We start from the raw sequence: 17,510 nt of genomic DNA on the forward strand, positions 1-17,510 counted from the left end.
TGTAGGGGTGAACACTGGATTGTGGGCACATTTTCTACACATATGGCATGCTTGCTCTTTACCAGATTTATTTGGGTCGCCGTGAAAACGCCGTTTGAGTGCAGGCAAGCGGGCGTTAACACCGGCTTGTTGGCTGCTGAATCTACAACTGTAGTAGCCTGAAGGAAGGGGACTGACAGGGGGTGAAGCTTTGACGGTGGTCCGGCCGCAGCGGGACTGATCCGTCGTTTTGTCAACAAAGCTAGGAGGACTTCGGTTGTTCAGGTTTCAGCGCAATTCTAGTCCGAGGCCCGCGGGGGGGTGGCGGTCTGTGGCGGCTGTCTGAGCGAGATCGAGGGCGGCCGCCCTGTCGACGCTGAGAAGTCTGGCTTTGTTGAGCTGGGCGCTGTGAAGAGGCTCGTGCAGGAGGCTCACGTGGGCGGCCTGCAGAGGAGCTAGCGCGACGAGGCAGAAAGAGATTCATGGCTTGTGTGGCTTTTTGGACCTCTGAAAACCGGTCAATGATACCACTCACTGCGGAGCCGAAGAGACCGGATGGAGAGAGCGGTGCGTTGAGGAACGTAGAGTGCTCTGCTTCTCCCATGTTGGCTAGCATTAGCCACAGATGTCTCTCGGTCACAGTCAGCGCGGCCATGCACTTCCCTATAGCTTGGGCTGCAGCTTTGGTAGCGCGGAGGGCGAGGTCCGTAGCACTCCGTATGTCTGCAACCGCCTCTGGATGCCTGCTTTCCTCATCCCACTCCCGCAGAAGGTCCGCTTGGAGGATCTGTAGGACGGCCATAGAGTGCAGAGCAGATGCAGCTTGGCCGGCGGCGGAATAGGCGCGGCCAACACAGGCGGAAGTTGTTCTGCAAGCCTTAGACGGGAGCACTGGTTTAGACCGCCATTTCGCGGAGGGCGGGCAAAGGTGTGCTGCTACCGCATCCTCGACTGGAGGGATGGAAGCGTAGCCCTTCTCAGTGGCGCTGTCCACCGAAGCAAGAGAGGTGGAGACGTGGGATCGGACCCTGGCCGAGAAAGGCGCATTCCATGATTTGGAAAGCTCGCTGTGGAGTTCGGCAGGAAGGGAGCGGCCCGGGTAGCGGGCTCTGTAGAAAGCAGCCGTCAAGTCTGTTGGGTGCTTGCTCAAGGGGCGGTGACCACTCGAGCCCAAGGCGGTCGACGGCCTGTGAGAGGAGGCGTGTTAGTTCCCCTTCGACTCCGGCGCGAGTCCTGCTGGATTCCTGGGCCGAGGAGGAGGCGTGTGAGCCTGACCACTCCTCGCTGTCCGAAGCCATGATGGAACAGCCCTTATCCTCCGCTTCTTAGTCCGAGATGGCAGCAGAGCAGCCGCTCGGCGGGCAACTGCGCGCCCGGGTGGGCGGGGAGGGTGAAGGCGATGCTCGAGGGATGGGCTCCGGCGAGGCAATCGCTTCTACCACTGTTTCCGGCAGCCTTTGAGAGCGGCGCTTTTTTCTGCGCGGCAGAACGGAAGGCGGCGCGGCGGCTCGGTCCTGAGCGCTCGAGTCGAGCCCGCAGGGTCGACATCGGCAGCTCCTCGCAGAGATCGCATCCGCCCGGCGAGGGCGAGCTCTGCATGCCCCAGTCCCAGGCAGAGAGCGCCAGATGATGTGGCGGTCTCCGGTGCTGAGAGGAGCGCGGCATGAGGCGCAAGTGGAGCGAGGCATCTTAAAAAGACGCTCATACTCTTTTGTGAAGTTCTTTAAGAACTAGCTTGCTTTTAAAAGGATACGTCGCCGGATGGCGTAGCTCGCAGGACGGCTGAAGGTGGCGAAGACGGCCGGCTTCTTCGAGCGCTGTCCACGCTTGCTTGATGCCCCTCGAACGGCGACGCGGCTTCCGGTTCAGTGATGCGAAGAGCTTCGCTGAAGAGATGAAAATTAGGGTTCCAGCCTACGAACTACGCTTATATGCACTCTAGTCACGCCCTTTTTGGCGGGCTTTGATGCAGTGAGCGCGCGGACGCCTCTCATTGGATGCGAGTTCGCCCAAGCTCGTCTATAGGCTGCAGCAGTTGCCGCAGAGCAACCAATGAGCTCGCTAGCTAGCCCGCTCAAGGTCTGCAGCTGCCGCACTGCGTTGGCTTCAATATCTCAGAAAAGATTAATCTTTTCCGTAGCGTAAGCTAGCTTACGCAATACGAGAGAACCTCTCGTAAGAGAACTGTCCTAGTGCAATGCCAACAAACAGAAGTTACCCACAACCTGGGTTTTGTACTACCTGAAATACACCTGGGAATTGTTACAGTGCAAAACATTGCAATTCATAGATATGTAAAGTCACATTTTATTCACCAGCTATTAAACCATACAATTTAGCTTCTGAAACAAGATTACAGTAAGTTTAAAAACATCTGACTGAATGAATTACACTATAAAATTGTAACAACATGTGATGACTAGGTGTCTTCTTTAAAGACAGCATTTTTATTTTGAGGAACTTTATTCGTTCAAGTGACACTATGGTTAAATCTTAATTTTTAACATTATAAAATCAACAAATTACAAAATACAAACAAAAATTGAATCTGATTTACAGTAGATGATGAACTCGAAACCTTTTTTTTTTTTGTGAGAGGATGCCGATACTAATATCAACTCAGCAAAGATATAATACAATTTTAAGATAGCAAATAAGAGCTACACAAAATTCCCAACACTTATAACACATATTTTACATATTTATAAAAAATATAAATATATATATATATATATATATATATATATATATATATATATATATATATAATAAGATATTTGAGTCTGAGTGATTCTCACAAAACCTGTCAAGACAATGTCCTGGTCATATTTAACCCCTAATAAAAATAAACAAAAATGAAATTATAAAGAAAATGAAGCTAACGCATCCCGCTGTTTTACTTTTATTATTCCCATTGTTTTCAATGGAGATTTACATTATTGTAACACTGTCATGTTTTAACTGTATTACAATAAAAAGATGCTGTTGTACAATTAAAACAATAAATCGGAAATGAAAGGCAGTACCAAGCGATTACTACTTACTGAAAAAATAAATCATAATATAATAATTCACGTTGCTGTAAAGAGAATACTATAACGAAACCGCTATTTCTGCATTGTGGTAATGAAAAACGAGGGGTAAAATGTGCATAATTTTCATGAAAATACTGTGACAGTGACAAAAATAGGTTTCATTTTCTATATGCAAAATATTACTGATTTGTTTCTAAAGTTTTAAATAAATAGGATCGAGACAATTTTTGGACAAGTTTTGGGAGAATCACCTAAATAACTCCCTTCAGTTGATCGCTTCTGTTTATCGACCAATAGGGATCAGTTATTGGCCAATGCCGATAATATCAAAAGAGCCAAATATTGCGAATATTTGGCTGTTTTGATTAATCACCCCAGTCAATATATTAGTCTATAACTAGCTATACGATCTCATGCCATAAATCCAGCAGAAAACTGCAGGGCTAAATTAAAATCTGATTTACAGTGAAGCAAGCCTCTGACTTGGCGAGGAGATCTGCCAGCAGGGGTTTGGAGGGTAGCCGAGAAAATTCACAGAAAAACACACCATATCTGGATGAAGAACGCAAAAAGAAAAAAATAATGCAGCCACATGCTAGTGCACAAAGAGCTGAACAGTAAGCAATGTGGTAGCATTTGTGCTCCATTTTGCAACCTGGACTCATAGTGAAAACATAACTCTTGTATACATTTTGGCAAAACCTGATATACATGTCTCCAGGTACAGTTCCCTGCAGTTTTCAGGTGAAATGAACACTAGTGGCACTACAACACTATGATTATACAGCTGATTATGACTTTATAAACACTTATTTTTCTCTCTATTACTCATACCCTGCTATGTTATGATATCGAGATTCAATTTATAATTTAAAAATTATAAATTTCAACGATTGTATGACAAATTCATCTACATACAGTATATACACTTATTGCAACATAATTAGTTTGCGTGGTAGCGCACTTCATAGAGAGTTGGACTTTGGACTCGGAGGACCGCGGTTCAAAACAAGACAAGAACTCATGCTGACACGTGACACGACAGAGACAAAGTGACACGAATTGATGTAGCTGCTTCAGAATATTTGCTTTCCATTTCACTTCTGCGTTTTAAAACACTATCGGTTAAGGTTAGCTGTTGGTTAACGGAAAGGATGTCTTTTTTTAAAGTCTTATTACTCTTTTTGGACACAATTGGTTAAGTTTAGGGTAAAGTTTTAGGTTAGGGAGGTACGTTTAATTAAAACTTCCACCTACAATTCACCTTAAAAACCTCATCTGATTACAACCTAATTTCGCTCAGTTTTGGCACCCCCTGCTGGACATTTCACTTGAAAAGTGCAGCTAAAAGTGTTATGAAGCACGTAATTTCAGTTTTGCAAATTCTCATTACTAAAAAATGCTGATCAGACTCAGTTACAGAGATTATTTCCAGTTACACTGTACAGGAAAACATTGAAGAAAGAGAGAGAAAGAGAGAGAGAGAGAGAGAGAGAGAGAGAGAGAGAGAGAGAGAGTGAGAGAGAGAGAGTGAGAATCACCTTTATTTAAAACATATAGGTAAACCCACTCTGTGTTACCACTGAAGATCTACATTCCACAATCTCAAATACAAAGGGAAAAATAATAACAAAGATTTAAAAAGTTAAATAAAAAAAAAACGATATAACTTAAAGTCAACAGTAAATTATAATTTTCATTAACTGTACATAACAGCCCATTTATGGCCCAAGTATTCACAAACATTGGTAAGCACCCTACCAGTTTGTAATACACATATTCTATCCTAAACCTTGATGCTACCAAACCCATTAACATCAATAAAGGATCTAAAGTATCTTTACCAAGCATCTTCTTTTTCCTTGTTTTCCAAATGGCGAGATTGGCAGTTCCAAACACAAAATATTATAAAACCAAAACATTTTTAAGACTAACAGAATATTTTGGCCCAAAAAAGAACAATTGATGAGATACATCTTCACCTAAAGATGATACCCATTGAAGTAAATAAGAAAACAAATTACCCAAACGTACACATTGCACAAAAAGATGAAAAATGGTTTCATTTTCAGAACAAAAAGGGCAACCCACCCCTACAGTTGGATTGAGGTGCACCACATGTCTGTTAGTAGCTATTGCACCATGTACAATCCTCCACTGTAAGTCACCAGACTGTTTATAAATTAGCCATTTGTACCTCAATTAGCCGTTTGTACAGTGACTGCCAGCTACCTTTGTCCACTCCAAAAAATTCAGTCCATCTAGATGACATTACTCCAGATAAAATATGTGCATTGGTCACTTTCACACGAGTCACATGCAGAGCTTTTTTTCCAGCAGTCTGAAAACTATTCAGCTGAGGGGTTTTAAAAGACAATATAAGACTTTCCTCCTCATGCCATTCCCTTACGTCAGCAGTTATCTTCAAGGATGGAAAATCATAGTCACACCCAGCTATCCATTCTTTAATATGGTTAGAGTTGTTGATAAAGAGTTGTTGATCAAAATTCAGCTCTCCAACTACTTCATCAGTAAGCCGTTTCAAAAGTCGAATAGATTTGATCCCAGTTCTCTCTCCTAGGGTATCAAAACTGACACTTAAAATGTGGCCAAGTTTTACACATCCAGCAGTTATCAGCCGTATTGACAAATTGGCAGAGCATTAGCGTCTAGAAGGTAAAAAGGGTTCTGGAACAATGGCTCTTCCATCAGCCAAAAACTAGCAGGTCTTGAGACAGAAAAAACTTTACAGGCTTCCATCACAGATCTATAGAAGGAAGTCAAGTCTGTTAAAATTGTTTCATTCAAGTTAATTAAAAATAAGTGTTTATCAAGTCCCATGCTGCCTGCCTTTCTCAGGAGTGCAACTGCAATGTTAGACCAAGCAATATCATTGTTATTCAGCAATCTCTGAGCAGCTTGTAGATGAAAATTCATAAGTCTAGATCTGATATCTACCAGACCTTGTCCCCCTTCTTGCACTGGCAAAAAAAGAACAGCTGATCGGACCAAAGCTTTCCTGACCAAAAAAAGTTCACCAACATCTTTTGAATGTCTTGAACTAATCCAGCGGGAGGCTGTAACACAATAAATTTATGCCACAGAGCAGAAGCAACCAAATTGTTCGCAAATAAAACTCTCCCCCTGTAGGATAACTGGGGTAGCAACTAGTTCCCTCTACACAATCTCTCCAAAACTCCCTCTCAATTTTTCTTTTGAAACTCAGCAGATCCCAAAAACACGGCAAGTATTTTTAGCCCTTTTTTATTCCAGTTTAAGTTACCTGGTAGTTGTGGGAGATTTTCCAAATTTCTTTGGCCTGACCAGAAAGCCTCAGTCTTATCCCAATTTACTTTTGCTGATGATGCCCTTTCATACAAAACAAGTGCTCTAGACAGAGCTTTTTATCATTATTGTCATTGACAAAGACTGTAACATAATCAGTATAAGCAGTAATTATAGTTCTTAAATGCTGAGGCATTGTGGGTATTAATAAACCAGTTAGAGTTTTCCTTATATTAAAAATTAATGGTTCAATAGCAATACTGTACAATTGCCCTGATAAAGGGCATCCTTGTCTAATGCGCCTTGAAACCAGAATAGGCCGACTTAGACCACCCCCCACCTTAACCATACAAGAAGCTCCAGTATATAACAACTGTATCCATTTGATAAAATCCTGACCAAACCCAAAAGCAGCAAGTAGATTAAAAAGATAATTATGATTGACCCTATGAAATGCCTTTTCTTGGTCTAAAGCGATCAATCCAACCTCATTTTGCAGATATCAAACATTTTGCAGATATCTAAGGTATCTCTCACCAAAAAAAGATTATCCATTATAAACCTCTTTGGAATGCAATAGGTTTGGTCTTGATGAATTATCTAATATAAAAACTTCTTAAGTCTATTAGAAAGACATTTGGATAGGATTTTGTATTCTGTTGTTAATAAAGCAACAGGTCTCCAGTTCTTTAACAAAGTCAAGTCTCCCTTTTTAGGTAGTAGGGATAATACAGCATGTTGACATGTAACAAGTAGAATGCCATCTTTATAACTTTCACAAAAGACTTCATAGAGGTCCATTCCAATATGCTTCCAAAATGTTTTATAAAATTCAGGAGTCAACACGTCAATGTCAGGAGAACGACCAAATTTAAACTGTCCAACAGCAATAGTGAGTTCTTGAAAGGTAATTTGCGTGTCCAAAGCAGTCCTAGAAACACAGACTATTTGAGGAAGTTCATGCAAAAGTTGTGCTTCACAACCAGAATTGCAATGCTCAGCTTTGTAGAGACAAGAATAAAAATCAACAGCATGGTGACACATTTCTATAATGTCATTTGTAATCTTCTCATCTGGAAGACGTAAACATGTCATCTGCTTATATTGTGCCACTGAATGTTTAAAATAAAAGAAATAGGCACTTGGGGCATCAATATCAGTGACTGTCAGTGTAAATCGTGACCTCACCAAAGCTGCCTTCACCCTCTCATTCAAATTAAAACTTAACTGTTTCTTTTTCTGTAGTAAGTTATTAATAACGTTTGGGTCATGTTTTTTAAGCATTTCGGTCTCTATAGACTCTAAATCTCTTTCCAGGGCTTGAATAGTTTCTCTTTGAGTGGTAGTACAGTATGCTATGTACTGTTGACAGCATAGTTTTATTTGAGTTTTACCAACCTCCCACCATTGTTTCAAGTTTTCAAATTCTGTTTTCTTTTTTTTTGTTTTTTTACAATTTAGCATTAAAATGCCAATAAGATTTTCTTGGAAACTGTACCATATTTACTGAAATAAAAACCAGATGGTGACCAGAAAAACCTTTAGGAGAAATACAACAATCAATAGCCCTGTTATTAAATTGTTTTGAAACAGATTCTGTCTAATCGAGCAGCACTAACTCTTTCAAAACAGCCTCTTTCATTAATCTTGACAAATAGTTGGAGGAAAGCATATGACGCTCTTCATTGTTACGATAAACATTGAAACATTCTGTACAGTTCCAATCTCCACCAATGATGATGTTTCCATCGCTAAAATCTTCACACATTAGTTAGTATACTAAAAAATAAATTGTCGTTCATGTCCCACATTAGGTGCATAAACATTTATAAAGTAAAATATGGTCCCTTCAATAATAGTTTTAACAAGGACAAGACGACCTTTTACAAATTCAATACTAACTCTTCTATCTGGATAAAAATGGAGAGCAATTCCAGCGCTCAGATTTGTACCATGGCTAAGTATATGCTGACCTTTCACCACATCCCCCTCTCGGTTTCATGTCCATATCACTATGGGTTTCTTGCAATAAAATGACGTTTAGCTTTTTATTCTGCATTATTTCAGACACTAAGGCTCGTTTAGGTCTATCCCTCCCACCATTAATATTTAATGAACCCACCCTCAAAAGATCCATATATAAGTTTAGGAAGGATAGAGAAAAGATGAAAGCAGAAGAAAACAGTAGAACAAAAGACAACAACACCACGTGATGCATGGCTAATCACTTATAAGAATGCATTTAGCCTCTTCTTTTTATCCGCCTTTTTACATTTTCTGATGACTGTAACATGTTTTTTTAAACAAAAACGTTTCTTTTCACTCAGTTGGTCAAGACTCACAGTCTTTTGAAGAGATGCCACCGACCTCTCAAATTTTTCAACATAAGGAAAAAAATCTTTCATGTTGAATTGTTTTCCAAACGTCTCATCAAGAAAATCATTAATTTCCTCTAACGTATACAAACAAGGATCTTTAAAGGACATATCTTGAGATTCACCTTCAGGTCCACATACAGAACCACCTTGTGAGTCACATTCATAATCAAGAAGAGAACCATTTTCATCAGATTCAACATCATCCATTGCACTACCATCATTACTGAGACACAACTCTCTTTTTCTTGTACCCAAACAAAAAGGCTCGTCACACCTACTTGAACTGGGCCCTGCATTTACCTTGTTACCTTGCTGCTCATTTGCATTAATATTTTGTACAATATTTGCAATATTTTCATTATGCTGACGTTCATTCACATTAGTATCTGTATTAGTAACAACATACTCATGTGTTTCTACGGCGGATGGCGCCGCACAAGAATCGCTTGCCTCTGATGAACCTGCTTTTTCCTCTTGAGCAGTGTGCTCCGCCACATCTCCCTCTCCTGAGACAGTAGGCCCATTCTCTGTTGCACGCTCTCTATGTGGGCATGCAAACTTTTTATGACCTAAATCGCCACATTCAAAGCACCTTAAACTACCAGTTGTTGCATACACCATGAAGGTTCTCCCTTCGTATCGTGCTTGGAATGAAACATCCAGCGTATTCTCGGGGGAGTCTAGAAACATAAACACCTGTCTTCTGAAAGACTTAATGTGTTTCAGAGATGGGTGTTTACAGCCTAGCGTTATAGTTTTGAAAGCGCTGGCAAATTTGCCAGACCTTACTAATTTCCGTTCCAAAGCGCCATCCGGAATAAAAGGTGGAACATTCGATACCATGATTTCCGCTGTCGGAGCATGTAATGGGGTAACCTGAACAAAATTGTAATTTATAACAAGGCCATTCACGATTAAATGATTAACAAGGTTTTGCTCTTTCAAGAACACCACTACGGCTTTATTCATGCGAAAAGCGGACACAATATTTTCATGTCCTACTTTCTCCCCAGTCGAAATGAGCACATCTTCCACTGTGACGCCATCCTCTGGCACACACCTAAAACCATTGCGCAAGAACAGCGATGTCAGCGATGCCATCTCCTTGTGCAATAATCACAATAATAATCAAACTGAGTCTAAATCAAATTTAAACAAACCTTGCAAGGAAAATAGTTAATAGAGAAACAGGTCTCCAGTCCTTTAACAAAGTCAAGTCTCCCTTTTTAGGTAGTAGGGATAATACAGCAAGTTAACATGTAACAAGTAGAATGCCATCTTTATAACTTTCACAAAAGACTTCATAAAGGTCCATTCCAATATGCTTCCAAAAAAGTTTATAAAATTCAGGAGTCAACACGTCAATGTCAGGAGAACGACCTGATTTTAACTGTCCAACCACAATAGTGAGTTCTTGAAAGGTAATTTGCGTGTCCAAAGCAGTCCTAGAAACAGAGACTATTTGAGGAAGTTCATGCAAAAGTTGTGCTTCACAACCAGAATTGCAATGCTCAGCTTTGTAGAGACAAGAATAAAAATCAACAGCATGTCCTGTGACGCATTTCTATAATGTCATTTGTAATCTTCCCATCTGGAAGACGTAAACATGTCATCTGCTTATATTGTGCCACTGAATGCAATTTGAGCACGTCTTCCACTGTGACACCGTCCTCAGGCACACACCTAAAGCCATTGTGCAAGAACAGCGATGATGCCATCTCATTGTGCAATAATCACAATAATAATCAAACTGAGTCTAAATCAAATTGAAACAAACCTTGCAAGGAAAAATAGAAAAAACATAATTAAGGCAAGGTGAATTCACACAGCTCAGATCTCACCCAACACCACTATCAACCCACTCCCAGCAAACAACACACAGACAGAGAGGGAGAGAGAGAGAGAGAGAGAGAGAGAGAGAGAGAGAGAGAGAGAGAGAGAGAGAGAGAGAGAGAGAGAGAGAGAGAGAGAGAGAGAGAGTGAGCGAGATCTTTTATAATGGCAGGGTAAACAGACTCGAATTACTTGTTATTACTTTATTACCTGAAATATCTAAACAACTGTATGGCAAGTTTCCACATATTCATGACTTATGAAGCATAACATCAAAGGGCATTTTAATGTTTTTCAGGTAACCTTACACAGGGATTTTCAAACTTTTAGGTACCAAGTATCCTCAAATATGACGATCGGCTTGTGAGGCACGTCTCTTTTAAAATATAAATATTTTGCCATCTATTTTCATTTATAAAGACCAATTTAAACTGAGAAAATCTGTAAGTGTGATATTACAAATACAACTTTTGTAATGAAGTGAAAATATATTTAGCTTCCTTTGCATTAAGATGACAGCATTTAGTTTTTTTCCTCCCAATATTTGAGTGATGTTAAATGTATAAAACTGAGTGAAACTTTTAGATTAAACTGAAATGTATTTATAGTCTTTATAATGCAGAATTAAATAGCAATAATATAAAAAATCTGTCAAAAAGTATTAACAATTTTTCTTCCTCAGAAATTTCCCATGGATCACCTAGCACTCTTTTACTACCCCCAGTTTGAAAACTCCTGACCTAAAATAGATTTCATATAGTAAACAAAGAGCGATAAAGTCGATATCAGTCGAGCTGAAAATCTAAGAAAAATAATAATATTATAGAAAGGCATGGAAATAAATAAAATGTACAATTTCAGAATAGTTAAATTTTTCAGCGACTAAAACAGATAGTTCAAACTTTAATTTCTGACTGGACAAGCCAAGTATAAAGCTGTTGTTAAACCTGTGACTGCACATTCTATAGTAATGCAAAAAGCTGCTATGCCACTTGAAAATCGTCTCCAGTTAGGTTATTTAACTATTTTACTTGGGCAAAAGAATTGTTTATTAAAATTATTATTATTATTATTAAATGCAGCGATTTCATTGAACATTGCTGTCTTTTTATACACAGCTGTTGCTGCTATTTTAAAAAACAAAGCCATAAGAAGCAGTAGGGCTGGGGATTGATGCTTATTTTCCAATTCAATTCACAAGCTCTCTATTTGATTTTATTCTGATTTGTTTCAATTCCAATTCTTTTGGGCATATTCAAGTTATAATGTCCATTTTGCTTATTTATGCTACCTCTCTCAGCTAATGCTGATAATTATACAGGGGAACTAAATTTTTACAATTTGAAAATATTAATAAAAATATATATATTTTATCATTAGTTTTTCATAAGTTAGGTTACATTTTAGCTTTTGGAAAATGTGCAAATCCATACATTACATCAATAAATATGATGCTGGGGACCTGGGTAGCGAGTATTGACACGGACAACCATCGCTGGATTCACAAGTTTGAATCCAGGGCATGCTGAGTGACTCCAGCCAGATCTCCTAAGCAACCAAATTGGGCTGGTTGTTAGGGAGGGTAGAGTCACATGGGGTAACCTCCTCGTGGTCGCTATAATGTTGTTCTCGCTCTCAGTGGAGCATGTGGGGAGTTGTGTGTGGATGCCGTGGCACACGTGCTATGTCTCCGCGGTAATGCGCTCAACAAGCCACGTTATGAGCGGATTGACGGTCTTAGTCATGGAGGCAAATGAGATTCCTCCTCCCACACGGATATTTCTGTATATCTTTACTCAGCCCTAAGAGTCAGTGAGTTTTTGTCATTGTACCACTGTTAAACAGATTTTATCCCAGTTAAAGGCACTCTTAATGTTGTGCACCCATGGTAAAATCAACACATGGCCTCTCATGGCTTATTGTTTTAGTTCCCATCCAACAATCATAAATGATTGCTTTCAGGTCTGCTCTTTGTTTCTTATTACTCAAATTGGTTTTGGATAGTATCAGATAGTTTCCTTCTAATTTTAAACTGCGACAGATGATCAGGTTAATGCTGCACTGCTGTGTAACTACAGTATAAGTCCTACAAACTGCAGTCTAAATAAAGCCATCTACAGGATAGATTTAACCTAACAGGGTCTCCAAAAACAGCAGAAAATCATGACACAAATGATCTAAAACTGATTAGCTTTCTCTTGCTCTTCACAACTGAATACTTTTAAAGTATTATTTTAAGCATAGCAATGATCAGTTTGTTCATTATTCTGTAGTAGATGATGACCTTTAGTTTGGTTTGCCGGTTAATTTGTTTGTTTCCAGGAAGCAAACACAGCCAGCGATGGGGTCTTAGCTCCCCCTTCTGGCCACAGTAAAACAGGAATTGGTTTATTCTTGAGTCATTCTCATTTTTAAGCATGACCTCAACAGTTATCTGATGCCAAATACAATGACTAGGTGAGTTGTGTGGCAAAATTAACTGCCTCGGTTTTAGATAAGACATTATTCTTGAGAAATGTAGAAGAACAACAAACAAAAAAGCATTTTGAGAGAGTGCGTCATCAATATTTTTCCTATGACTAACTAGATGCTCTTGTATTATAAATCAGATTAGAACAGAATTAAGATCAATTTGCAAATCTCATGGAAGTCAGAGATCTATGCTATATCAACCTGCACATTGAGACCTAAATACGGTACATTTGCTTGCACATTTATTTATTATAAACAGTTCATGTAACATGTCAATTCCAAATCTGTGTTCAATACAGGTTAAGGTCAATCAACTGCATTTGTGGCATAATGTTGATTACAATAAAAAATATTTTGACTCATCCCTCTATTTCTTACACTGAGACACTTACAATGGAAGTGAATGGGGCCAATTTATGTAGGGTTTAACATATTTAGCTCAGATGGGCCTGCCGCTGCTCTACTTTACAATCCATGTAGGCATTATGACTAAAACTAAACAAGAGCTTTGAAATTTGCAGACAAATCCGAAGTGTACCATTCTGATAATTTATTTAAAAAAACGTTGCACTGTACATATTACTGCAATCAGTAAAAACATCAAACTGATCAAATAGCCATGTTTCAAAACTCTCAAAGAGTAGAATACAACCAGCCCAAAATTGGCAAAAGTAAGAAATCTCAAAATTAAGACTAAATTAAACTCTTATTGTATGTCAACAATGATCTCATTTGTCTCTATTTTTATTTTTATTAAAGAAGTTGATACATAAAAACTACTCCATTAAGTCTTAGGAGCTTTGACAAAGAAAGTTCTGACCAATAAATCCTTCCTCAGGAAATACTCACGAGATTTCTGGACCCAGGTCCGTAGGTGCAGTTTTCCAAAAGAATAGTAGAGGAACCCCAGCACCAGCATGGAACAAAGTAAAAACATGAAGTTCCGTCTGGACTTCATCCTTGCTTTCTCACAAGAGGCTTCATCTGCTCTGTGACACCTGAGAACACAAAGACACACAACACAATGACTCATCTGTTCTCCTGTAATTTCGCAATACAAATTTGAACTTGAGGAATTCAGAATCTGAAACTGTCATTGTGTTCACTTACATTTACCATGGCTACCAAAAACAGGATTGCTACCTGATCTGACCCTATCAAATACTTACAAATGCAAATACTTTTATTGGTGTAACCTAATGTTATCATAAACTGATATATCGACAACGCCAAATAATTGGCCACTAATTGCCCTGCAAAAAGCAACAAAAAGTACAATGATATTACCATGTTTTCCGTACATGTTTTGGAAAGTGTTTGTGAGAGTGAACATTTAAGCATTTTTTTAAGCATACCTGTGGTATGCCTGGGGGAGGGCGTGGTCATGTGTTTGTCTGCGGGAGAGGGAAAGTGGTTTAGCTCTAACACCTGTCTCTCATTATAGTGATGGTGGAGGGAGACCTTATAAGAGACACCAGAACACCAGAACATGAGAGAGAGTGACCAGAAGCCACGAGAGAGAGTGACCAGTGATTTAGAGTAATTACAGCCCAGGTGACGAGTCTAAACAGACAGACACATTTATTTTGAAGTGCTTAAAAGAATATCATAGTATTATCATGATAAATGTCCAAAATAACATTATGAGCCAAAGTACTGTGGTGAATCCGTGGTACAGTGACTGTACTAAACGGTAATAACACAATATGTTCATGGTTCATATATAACAAATACCATGGTATTTACATGATACTCCGAGGTGTTTCAAAGAATACCATGCTATTGCCACGATACATGTCCAAACAGCATAATGGCACTACAATAGTAAACGTCAACAAACACGGCATTACCATGATGGTATTTTTTCTTAGTGTACCCAATTCAATGGTATCACATGGTAATACCATGATACACTGATAAAAAGTGCATTCAGAAAGTATTCAGACCCCTTAATTTTTTTCACGTTCTATTGCAGCCTTGTGCTAAAATGCTTTAAATTACAATTTTTTTCACATCAATCTACACTCCAAACCACATAATGACAAAGCAAAAAACAGATTTTTGATAACTTTGCAAATGTATTAAAAAGAAAAACTGAAATATCACATTGCCATAAGTATTCAGACCCTTAACGCAGTACTTTGTTGAAGCACTTTTGGCAGCGATTACAGCCTCAAGTCTTTTTGATTAGGATGTGACAAGCTTTGCACACCTAGATTTGGGGATTTTCTACCATTCTTCTCTACAGATCCTCTTGAGCTGTCATGTTGGATGGGGACTGTTGGTGGACAGCCATTTTCAGGTCTCTCCAGAGATGTTCGATTGGGTTTAAGTCTAGGCTCTGGCTGGGCCACTCAAGGACATTCACAGAGTTGTTCCTAAGCCACTCTTGTATTGTTTTGGCTGTGTGCTTAGGGTTAATGTCCTGTTGGAAGGTGAACCTTCGACACAGTCTGAGGTCCCAAGCGCTCTGGGAGTATGGGATAATTGTAATATTTGGGTGAACTAACCCTTTAAGTTTAATCCAGTAAAGAAATTCACTGCAAAAAAATCTAATTGTAATTATTAGATAATTTTGTCATCCAATGTATTTAATTTATTTTGTTGATCTGCAATCCCCGTCTCGATACGGCTCAGCTGAGGGAAGAAAGAAATGACACAGACACCCAATGGTATCAAATCCTTCTTCAAAGTTTATTGTTCAGAATTCTGTTATATGGTCCAGAAAAAACACATTCCACTGGACCCCCACCAATGAAATAGTTCTTTACCTTATATGGGGGTGACAAACAACATACATGTTTGAGCTACATGTGAAAGGTGAGAGTAGAGACAAGAAACACATTCCTAAAGAACACATCCTTTGAACAAGGAGCAGCTTTCCTTTGTGATGACACAGAGAAGTTGTTGAGAAGCATTAATTATTTCAGTTATCAAGTGTTATTGTTTTGTTTTCCATTTAAAATAGTCTAAAAATCCATAAAACAAGATACATTTACTTGAGAAGCAGCATATAAGATATTTAGATTTGCTTTAAGAGAATGTATCTTAAATATACAGTATGTGTATTTTGTATATACGTGTATATTCTTCACTTGGTTATACTTCTGCGAGTGCAGTAAAGACAAAATATACTTCTATTCAAGATCTATTCTCTAAAAGCAAGTCTAAATATCTTTATAAGCTGCTTCTCAGGTGAATGCATCTTTTTTATTTTTAATATTATATTCAACACTCTCAGATAAAAACATTTTCTTCTGCAGAATAATTCATAAAGTAAATGTACACTGTTTTAATTAGTTTTAGATATTCTTATTGGAAAACAAGCCAAAACAAATCATAAACCTATTTTGTTGCAGTGTATAATGGGGCCAAGACTCTCTCTTGAATTGCCAATTTTCTTCACGATAAGAAATGCACAGTGACATATTGTAACGTATGACCTTGTCTTGTTTTACTGTCTCCCCTTTTGTTTTCCATTTGTGTCACTTTTGTTACTCCATAGTCTTCACTTTTGACCCGTCTGTAACTCCACAGTCTTGTTAGCCCTCGTGTTCATTGTTTTCACCTGTCCTCGTTAAGTTTCCCATTGGTTTCTGTTCATCACCTTATCATGTTATTTTGAGTTCTGTTTGTTCATTGGTCCTTTCTTGTATTTATACCCTGCCTGTTTGTTCAGTCACTGTCGATCGTTGTTTGTTATGGAAAGTTTGTTTAAAGCCTGCTCTGTGTTCACTTCCCGAGTTCCTTGTTTATGTTTATTTCCCCATCGTGGGTTTTCCTTTGTGTTTGTTTATTTAATAAAGTTACTGCTTGTGGATCCTCAACCTTTGTCTTCTTCGTTGTCCTACCGCTATTCGTGACAGAACGATCGACCGCATAAATGGATCCAGCAGTTCAACGGGCTAACTTTCTTCTACTCAACCTAAGACAAGAAGACCGTCTGATTGAAGAACACGTTAGCGTCTTCCTCAAGCTGGCAAATGTCTCGAACTTCCCGGACTCATCCCTGGTGGCCTTCTTCAGGGGTAATTTGAACACTTCCTTGAAGGAGCGGTTGCCAAAGGACACGCGAGGCTGGACTTCCTTGAGGAGACGTTACTGGTGTGAGGCTCGACACTCACTGTGGGCGTTGCTGAGGAGGACTTTACCTCACCACCCACAGGGGAGACCCTTCAGCCATCCCTGGCGCTCCCAGTCACACCAGCTCCACATGTCAGCGAGCAAACCCCCACGCCAGCCACTTCCCCGGAACCCACACGGTCAACCTCGTCTGCCCGGAGGAGGAGGAGAAGACGAGCTTCCGCCTCACAGCCCACGCCTGCCCAGGTCTGTGGGCCAGAGCCAACACCTTCCCCGGTCGGCGAGCCAGTGCCTACTGCCTCAGTCGTCAATGAACCAGCGCCTGTAGCCTTGACCGTCCCTGAGCCAGCGCCTGAAGCCTCGACCGTCCAAGAGCCAGTGCCAGTAGCCGTGACCGTCCAAGAGCCAGTGCCAGTAGCCGCGACCGTCCAAGAGCCTGTGCCAG

The 17,510-nt window shown here is 39.7% G+C and overlaps 1 protein-coding gene across 1 annotated transcript in view; it reads right to left on the reverse strand.

Annotated features, from left to right (window-relative positions):
• Positions 1–17,510, reverse strand: part of st3gal3a (ST3 beta-galactoside alpha-2,3-sialyltransferase 3a) — a 95,090-nt gene that overhangs the window by 54,883 nt on the left and 22,697 nt on the right. Inside the window, 1 exon segment of the mRNA XM_052131062.1 lies at positions 13,832–13,980. Within this exon segment, the coding sequence (XP_051987022.1) occupies positions 13,832–13,940 (109 nt within the window). The 5' untranslated portion in view covers positions 13,941–13,980.

The sequence above is a fragment of the Xyrauchen texanus genome, chromosome 7, assembly GCF_025860055.1.
Source record: "Xyrauchen texanus isolate HMW12.3.18 chromosome 7, RBS_HiC_50CHRs, whole genome shotgun sequence".
In the NCBI taxonomy this organism is placed as follows: domain Eukaryota; kingdom Metazoa; phylum Chordata; class Actinopteri; order Cypriniformes; family Catostomidae; genus Xyrauchen; species Xyrauchen texanus.